Source organism: Vicia villosa, unplaced genomic scaffold, assembly GCF_029867415.1.
Source record: "Vicia villosa cultivar HV-30 ecotype Madison, WI unplaced genomic scaffold, Vvil1.0 ctg.001648F_1_1_3, whole genome shotgun sequence".
NCBI lineage: Eukaryota > Viridiplantae > Streptophyta > Magnoliopsida > Fabales > Fabaceae > Vicia > Vicia villosa.
This window is the reverse complement of record NW_026705684.1, coordinates 170,646-180,578: the sequence shown is the minus strand read 5'-3', so window position 1 is coordinate 180,578 and position 9,933 is coordinate 170,646. Positions and strand designations below refer to the sequence as shown.

The 9,933-nt window shown below is 35.7% G+C and overlaps 1 protein-coding gene across 1 annotated transcript; it reads right to left on the bottom strand.

Annotated features, from left to right (window-relative positions):
• Positions 1–6,772: 6,772 nt before the first annotated feature.
• On the bottom strand, positions 6,773–9,549 carry LOC131636138 (protein POLLENLESS 3-like). Its single transcript, XM_058906793.1, has 5 exons — positions 9,161–9,549; positions 8,632–8,844; positions 8,326–8,543; positions 7,420–8,231; positions 6,773–7,329 (listed from the first exon to the last, which is right to left on the bottom strand). Exons 1-5 carry the CDS (start codon positions 9,365–9,367, stop codon positions 7,007–7,009), a joined length of 1,773 nt encoding a protein of 590 aa, XP_058762776.1. The 5' UTR covers positions 9,368–9,549; the 3' UTR covers positions 6,773–7,006.
• Positions 9,550–9,933: the final 384 nt, after the last annotated feature.

The window sequence follows — 9,933 nt, the reverse complement described above, 5'->3', positions numbered from 1 at the left end:
TAATGTGTGTAGATTGTTGTGATGTGAGTGATGAATATGATGGTCAAATAAAGTATCCTAATACCTGTTGGGAGGCTGGGAATTTTGGTCGGGATAAGCTTAAGAAATATGAAACGGGTTCACACATTGAAGAAAATATTGTGGCAGGTAATCATAATAAATATTATGTCATTCAAGCACATAATAACATACACTTCATAATCACAACGGAAATTAATACAACTATCAACAATGACAAAACATGGTTCATATATTCCACATATATATATATATATATATATATATATATATATATATATATATATATATATATATATATATATATATATATATATATATATCATTAATACATATATATTCGCATTCTCATCATATATGCTTCATTCACATATATCACATCTACACACATCAACAATTCATATCAAATGAATCAAACTTCGCAAACTATGCATTCACACATCATAGCATTCACTTCATAAACACAACAATTCAAAATGCGACTCAAACTATGCATATGCATGTGGTACTATTTGAGTAAAACTCTCAACGCTATCAATTGCCAGTAATTCTGAGGCATAAGGCAAAGCCTTCAACTTACAACACGGTCACATATCAATATCACACCGTTTAACTTTATGTTATGCTATGCGGCATCATACAACGACTCGACAACGAAACAGCGACACAACAACAGTCACATATCAACATCACACCGTTCAACTTTAGCCATATGCTCACAACACGACTTAACAACAGCACAACAACAGTCACATATCAACATCACACTATTCAATTTTAGTCAAAGGTTCACAACACAACTTATCAAGTTCATAGAAACATATATGCAATATTAAAATTTGCTAGGATTCACACCATAAGGCTATCCACATAACAATGCATAATAATCATATTAGCAACCACAACATTATCCGCAACAAAGGCATCCAAACCAAAACCATAATTTTGGTTCAATTCGCAAAATAATCACAATATGCCAATATATCAAGTAAACCAATTCAACTTTCAATTAACATTTAACTAATTTAGATATCATGTTAATTATCAAAACGACATCATTGGCATAGCAATATATATTTCTCAACATAAATATTTAACCAAAACACTATTACGGCCAATTTCTCAAAATACCGTAGTTTACCGATAAACCGAATAATTTATCCAAGTCTAAGTATTTTCCAATCAAATAGACTTATTGAAATTAATTCAACTATTAATTAAATCAACCAATTAATAATCATATTATATTAACTTAATTCACTTCTATTTCTATTCTATTTCTAATTCTACAACAAAATCCATTATTTCACTATCAATGGTTTACCCACAACAAACACAAAAATCTAATACATAAAGATCAACAATTGCACACAACTTATCACATTTATATCATCACATTCCAACAAACCACCAAATACCCAAAATTGCAACATAGAAGAACATGGATATCAAGTATAGAATCTTCCCACCATAACCCACTATCATACACCCCTTTATCATGAAAGAACCCCACCCTTACCTTGGTAAATATGAACTCTTTCACCATAGCTCTAAGCTTTTCTCCAAAAGAAATCCTTTCTAACATCATTTGGAGACACACCTAAAAACCAGTTCGGGAATCAGCTTATCAGACAAACATAAAACCCTCAAAATCAAAATCGCTCCGGTCAGAACTTACCTCTATGGGCCAGGAACATTATGTCCAAGTACCGCAACGATCCAACGGTTGGATTAATAGATAAGTCTGTTTTTCCAAGGTGACTCTATGCTGAAACTTGCTGTGAAAATTGAGGCTTCCTCCATAATTTTTCTTCTTCTTTCTCCCCCAAAATGAGTTATGAGACTCCAACTCTAAAACCCTAACTTTCTACTCTTAATATCTCTCTTATGTCAATTGGGCTTAACCCACCAATTCATCTATTATGTTTCTATCACTTAGGCCCATTTAGTTATATCTATCTAATAACTCAATTAAGTCAAACACTCACATAATTAAATACTTAAATAATTATTATATCACATAATAACTAAATAAATAAGTAATTATTAAAAACACCAAATAACATAATTACTAATATAATTAATAAAAATATTAATAAAAATTGGGATGTTATGTCATCTACGGTTGATTGGGATCTAATCCTACGAGTCATGGTGACTGTCATTGGTGGTGTGAGTGTTCGTTGTTGACTGAGGTGTGTCTGTTATCCTCAAAGGAGTGGGTATCTGTCGTCAATGGAGGTGGAGTATGAAGGTGTGTGAAGATGGAATTATGTGTCGACAGTTGTATATGTTTTCTTTTTAAATTGAATGGATCTAAGCCATTGATTTTATCTAACGATAAAATTTTATTGGTCCACCGACGAGGGACTTATCAACTCCCTCATCTTAGACATCACCTACTTTTTAAATAAAAAATGGGTAAGAGAAAAAATTAATTAATTAAGAATAGTCATCTTACATTGTTTTTTTTTTAAATTGGAGTATATGCCTCTACATTTTTACCATTATGATAATACTATGAATAATAGTTGAATATTTCATATCAGATTCAGGAGAGAAAAAGAGCACCTTAGAGATAAGGGTTAAAGATTTTTTTTTTGTTTTTCTTTAATCAGTTTTAGAAAAATAATGGTTCTAGATTCGTTAGTCATTGGATCGATTTAATTTTGAACACAAGATATTTGGAGACACAGTGCAACACTTTCACCATTCGGATCGTCAAAATAAGGTTTAAGGAGGGAGATACAGTGTTCACACGACATCAAGTTTTTTGGGATGCTATGTATTAATTTAAAAGAAAACCTAACTAACATGGACTTTTTTGGTGTCGACATTGCATGGAGACCTTACACAGTACTTTGGGGGATACTACGCCCATGGTGATGAAGGAGTTATGGTTTAACAAGGGTGTTCAGTTTCTCCTCTCCTGGCTTCGGGAGAGGTATACGACATTTGTGGAGCAGTCTATGTATGAGCAACCGCTAAGGTATACATGTTACATATTGTAGGATGTCTTATTTTAGCAGATAAGTCTCATGTACATATTGATGCTAGATACATGTCTCTATTTGTTGATTTTCACCATGTCAATTGGACATGAGGTGTGCTACATTGAATGTACTATATACTACACTTAGAGAGGCGTCTGTCTTTGAGACGAGGCAGCTTGCCAGTTATATGAGTTTATTTCAGGTATAAATTTATTATGTCTTATTTAGTTCTTATTTATGGCATTTGTTGATTTGCCTATATTTTATGTAGTGTTGGATATACGAACATATCTCGTCCATTTGTGACAGGCGTGTTAGTGTTCATACCATTGATGGCTTCCCACTGGCAAAAAAGATAGAGGGTAAAACATTCACATTCAGGTGATCTTTAAGAGTACATGCGAAGGATCGATAGACTGACCGTAAACGATGTTATATGGACACTCAACGCAAACCATAAAATGCATAAGGAGTTTGATGACACTTCCTTTTTCTTGTTATATGTGATGGGATATCTTATTGGCTAGATACTTACATGAGAGGAGTCTGGGCCTGTTTGGGTATGTTCAAGACATCCCTCAACCATCCCCTATTATGCTGGCTGAGGGCATTGATATATGGTTTGTGTCTAACATTGTCGGTTGTGTGTGTGCTATTATAGATCATGTAGTGGAGGTTTAGTTTCTTGGGTAGTGTGTGAGTAGTTACTTAGAGTGGTACTTTACAATATCACACCTTCGCATCATCCCACTTGTTCAGCATGGGGATGATGCTAGACCTTCTGATGCTGCGGGACATTCTGATGACGTGTCACCGACTCCACTGCTTACACTTAGTGTGGTTGGTCAACAGCGTGTGCAGATGATAATAGTACTTACAATTAACCTCGTGAGTTTCGTAAACCCGGATAATGAGGTTTAAACTTTGGCATCGTATATAACACATATCATGTGGGGGACCTTTGTGGATTTATTATTCTTGTATTATTTATATACTATATGTATATTACTGACATTTTAACTAAACAGTTTATTAGATAAACATTTAACATTGTATTATTGCATAGATTAACATAACTTAATACGAAAAATAACATGACCTAACAAAATAATAATAAATAACAACATTTAAACACTATTAGATGATTATGAACATTTCAACAACTTAATTATATCGTCGACATATTTAGTAATTGTCGTATCAAATTTGATCGATCCCTTTGTTGGCCTACGATGATATGTTCTCCACATAATTGTTGTATTTCACCTTTCCATCAATATCAATTAAATTTTTATGAAAATTCAAAACCCCAAAAATAAAATATGATAGCAATATGTCTTGTCACCCCTAAAACATGCTTTACAACTCCTAAATAAGTCAACTCTTAGTTGGTGGTGGTGAATTGTATCCTTTTAGATTCTATTGTTGAAAGCTTTGAATTTTTATTTTTAAAATCTAAAATAAAAGAAGGGAATATCATCATGAAAGATTCATGCCTCCATGGCTCCTCTACTCATCTCCGTAACACGCGGATAAACCGTCGTCAAACTTTCGGCTTGCTCGTCCTGAACCTCAAGTACCTTCAAGTTAGCTAACCTAGGTGGTTTTCTAGGAGCGTATGGTGTTATGATAGGGTGTGACACTCTATAGAACCATGTCATGTAGCCCTCAACATAAGCACGGTGCTCATGAGTGGGATCCCGGTGATACTCATTTGAAATCATCTAGTATAACACCAAGATCTCTACGACGGACGCTAGGAGGAACGACCTCATAGGGAGGTCTCACAATGATTTCCATGTAGCAAAAGTGGCACGTCGCTCGCTCTGGCAGATAGGGATACATGAGATATGATCCACATGTCATCCATCTGGAGTATAAGGAAATGACGTCATACAGACGTGTTTGGCGGTGACCGTCATATGGGCAGAAGCAAACGTCATATGTTACCATATAGTTAAGAGATATTTTAAATGGCTTGAATGCATCATTCCCCATATACTGAACAAATGTGGGTGCATGTGGTCAGTCCTCATTGTGGTCAGTCATGGTTTCTCATCCGATGATGCGAGGGAAATGAAAGATGATCCATCCCTAAAAATGGTTTGGATAAAATATTAGTAACAAGTGTAGCAAATGAATTATGAAAATATTAGAAATAAGAAATTACCTCAAGCAGCGTGCAACTCCATATCATTTGTTTTGTCTTCCAAAGACAACTCTTGTCCAATTTTGAGCACTGGTAGACCAAACAGGTGGCACCTCAGTCGTACTCATGAATTGCAGTCTCGTCAGTGAAGTACGTAAGGTAGACCATATCGACATAGGTTTCACTTTCATCTGCAAACATGGATAAGCCAACGAAGAACAAAAGGTTACACCTCAATGCGCAATGCCGATGGTACTCAACCCACACATCATCGCCTATGGCATCCAAGGCCAACTGCACATGGTTTTTATAAAGCTTTACCAAAAAACTAAACCTAGTATGAACACCTCTAGTGTGTCATGTGCGGCATCAGCTGGGTCAGCCTCCAATTGGGTGACCATCAAGCCGACATCTTCCTCTCTACCGATCCTCTTGTGGTCCTGTAATCTTCCCCGGATGGAAAGATGTTGGAGGCAAGAGAAGTCATCTAATGTCATGGTCATATCTCTTATAGATAAGTGGAAATATGACGTCTCTAAGTGCCACCTCTCAGCAAAATTCGCCTGCATATCATGATTTATGGTCACGTACGCAAAAAGATAAAATGCCAAGATCGGAATAAGGATAGCATTAAAGAACCAAGAAGTTGTGGGTTGTGCCAGCTCCAAAATCTTCCTGTTGTGGTTAATCATTTTCAAACAATCACATATGTGTAAAAAGAAAATATAACCACTACTTAGGATTTAATTAGTTGACAACATATGTATTGCAAAAGAAAAGAAATATATCTATCCATACCATACATGCCTAGCAGCATGATCTACATAATTATAAAGTAAAAAGATGTCAAATGGCTCTCCTGGATAACTCTCTAATGGGGGCATTCAGATCTGCAACGACTTCCTCATAGCTTTAGCGGCTTCAGGGACAACAGGGGCTTCAAGAACCTCAGGTTTTGCTGCATCAAATCATATGCCTGAGATGCCTGAGAGAGTTGACTATGAAAACTAGACGGTCGAGGTTGCGAAGTAAATGTACCATCAAACGACTTTTCAGTAACATAATAAACTTTTCATGGTGGTGTGGAATAACAACTAGGGTAGAAAGAGTATCCACTATTATTTTGTGAAGCCTTTGACCTCTTTCTCTATAACATTATCAATGGTGTTTTGCTTTGTTTTTTTGTCTTAAACCCTAGGTTTCTAATGGATCAGGATCCACTGCAGTTGATTTTTCCAGCAGTTTACTCACAAAATTGCTTCTTTCAATTTTTTATGTTTGAAAATTTGTCTTTTCTCTCCTTTCATAAGTAACACCCATCTCTCATAAATACATGTGTGTAATTTTCGGTATTTCTCATGGGAATCACCCATTCAACATGCCACTTGGAAGAACTCACATTTCCAAATCATGATAGAGTGCCTCAGTTTTACTATGGCCCATATTGTATTCTAGTTCACAAACCCTCAAAGACACAAACCCATATTGTATTCAAGTTCACAAACCCTCAAAGACATTTTTCTATTGAACTCTCTTTAACTGTCATTGTCAACCATAACAAAAATATTCATACCATTTGCTCTTATATTTCATTAAAAAAGAGTATGCCAAAAGAACTATTGTATATATTGCATATTTGTATCCTGCAGAATCATGGATTTACAAAGACATTACAAATAAAACACATGATTATGATGAATGAAAGAATAAACTAAGCTACTAATCAAAAACAAAAAATGGCTTCATTGAATGCTAAACCATGATAAGGATCTAATAAAATCTTAACATAATAAGGACATTTTTGGTCCCTTCAAGAGGCAAATAAAAATCTTAGGCAAAGGTGTTTTCAGGATGAGGAAGTAATATCCTGAAAAACCTGCAACCTCACTCTTCTTGTTAGCTTCTCTTCTCCAGTGAATAAATCCCTTTCACCCGGATTCGTAAACAACGAACGCCTTACCGTTGGATTCCTCGATAAAGGATCTTTAACAGGTGCAGCATTATATCCATTCTTCAAGTTCAATAACTCAATGTTTGAGTCTTCGTTTTCGTTACTAAACATTTCAGCACCAAAATTTGTATATCCATTTTTGAAGAATTCGTATTCTTCAGTTTGTTGCTCTTCTTCTACCATATCTGCCCAACTCTTCTTCTGAATTGGTTTTTCGTCTGCAAATTCATACGAAGATTGTTAAGCAAGTAACTGTCAATAAAATCGGTAAAACTAATAGTAGTTTTGATATAGATATTTTTCACTACCTTGATCTTCTTGTTCAGTTCTATCAACAGAAGCTGCAAATTCCTTGGCTCCATTCACATTTGTATCAGATTTGTTGTTATCGTCATTCTTTGTGAATTTCACAGCCGTCTCTGTGTTCTTAGGATGTATCGTACCAGATCCGTATACGGTGATTGTATTTCCTTGCTTTACTGTTGTTGTAGGTCCATATTTTACTATTGCAGTATTATCTTCAAATGTCCTTGTTCTCCAACTTGCATTGGTATCTGGAAAAAACTGATTCTGTGTTGAGTTTGGCTTAATTATGCATGGAACCTTCTCATTAGGATAAGTAACAGGTGAAGGTTTAGAATCTGAATGATTATTGAAACCCCAAGATGATCGTTTTGGTTTTGCGTAAGGATCGGGAGACTCGTATAATCTTCTCCTTGCGTGAGAATGACGAGGTTCTTCGGAATCAGAAGTCAAAGACCAATTATTTTCTGTCCTAGTTTTAACCATATTATCTGAGTTCTTTCCACTCGAGTTCTCCGTGTTCGGTGTGGAGTATTGTGATGATGACATGTTATTCCTCCCTGAAAATCTCTGAGTTTCTATAAACTTATCACCTTTATCTTTGACTGGATCTACTAATGATGTTGATTCCATCTCTCGCAGCATTTCTGTAGCGCGTTCAAAAGACTTGACGAAAGAATCGTCCATTTTTCTGTTCTTCGTTGCTGCGGTTACTGCCTGAAGTAGAAACCTTGCTTCTGTAATCTTGTTCATTTGCATTAAACATACTGCCAAATTGCACTGTTTGTTCCTATCAACCTCAAAGGAAAGTGCTTTTCTGGAAGAAACAAATAAGGAGCTTTTATTACTTCTCTCTAACGAAAAACAAAAATCAGAAAATGCATTTTAATTCCATCTACTAAAATGCTCACCTATAATGTTCTTCAGCCGTTTTATAATCGCCTTTTTGCAAATAAGCCCAAGCCAAGTTCCCTAGTATCCTCGATATCTCTTGTTCCGCGGTTATTTGAATTTTCTTCCCTTGAGACCTCGCTTGTTTTGTCGACCTTCCCACAAACGTCATACCGTCTTCAATTTGCTTCAACTTGTGATGAAGCATGCCGATCTCTTCATCAACCCTTCCTGACCTCTACAACAACATACAATACATACATAAGCTGTTAAACACATGATCTTAAAACTCTTCACCAATCAAATACTAAAGAGAACCCTTATACCTTATACAGTTCAACCAAGATGTTGTCAAGAGATTCCTGAGAATCAGAAGGGCAGAGGTGGCGGAATGACTTGATGGCTTCGATCGCCTCATCTGATCGGTTCAATTGCTTCATAACTAAAGCCATGTCCTTCAAAGCACTCTCAACGCGATCACCGGCATTAATGGCAGCCCAGAAAAGGGAAATAGCTCTACCTGGATCCTTTTCCACTAACTGTAATCAAACAATTCAAATTCCCAATCATTGAACAGAAAACCAAGAAACAAAATAAACTGATAAAAATCACTTCAAATCTGTAATTGAAGTATTCAAATTCACAATCATTACACGCACAAAAAAACTATAAAAAGAAAGCAATCTGATAACAACAACCCATCAAAGAAAGAACAAAAATTACTGAGAAAAATAAGAACTTTCAATAGAAACATGAATCAAGACCAAGAATTCAAAGAGACCAACCAAGAACATCATAACCCAGAAGAAAAAAACAATAAAAATAGAAACTTTAAGGAATGAAAACTCCCTTTACCTGAACCTGTTTGGCCTTAACATAAGGAGAATCCCCAGAAGGAACCTTATGAATGACATGAAAAAGATCATCTTTATGAACAGAAGCAGGAGATTTCTTTCTCTCAGAAAACGGCACAGTGGGAGAACGCAAAGGTCTTGACGACTTCCACGAAGACGGCGGCGGTGTCATGTAGCATCTTGCAGGAGAGTTTCTTTCAAAAGTCATTCTGATAAGAAACTTTCAACGAAAAAGGGAAGGTTGGGTAGGGTTTTTGGAAGAGTGCCCTCCACTTTTTCTTCTTCCTTTCAGAAATGGGGTGAAAGGAAAAGAGAGAAAGAGAGGAAATTTGTTGAGAGATGAAAGGAAGAGACAGTAAAACAGTGGCAATGAGTGTTGCAAATGATGGAAAGTGAGGATGAAAAAACGAGAGTGAAGGTGAAAGAAAAATATGGAAAAGAAACTAGCCGTTTTATAATTACTAGCCGTTGGATTATTGGGCCACGTTTCATGTTGTGCTTTTTGCACCTTGCCAATTTCATTATCCACCCTTTGATACTATCTATTAGTCACCTAGCGCATTTTCATTTATGTCCCCTACTTTTATAGATATATATTAGAAAGCACTATTTTTTTTTTCGCCAAAATTTAGTTTTTTCTGGAGCTATATATACCGAAATATTTTAAATTAAATAACATTGGGAAAAACTTCATAATAATTCAGTTCAGGGGATCTTCCGAAGCTACATATACGAAATGTCTTAGCGCTAGAATATTTCATAGATATAGCTCCG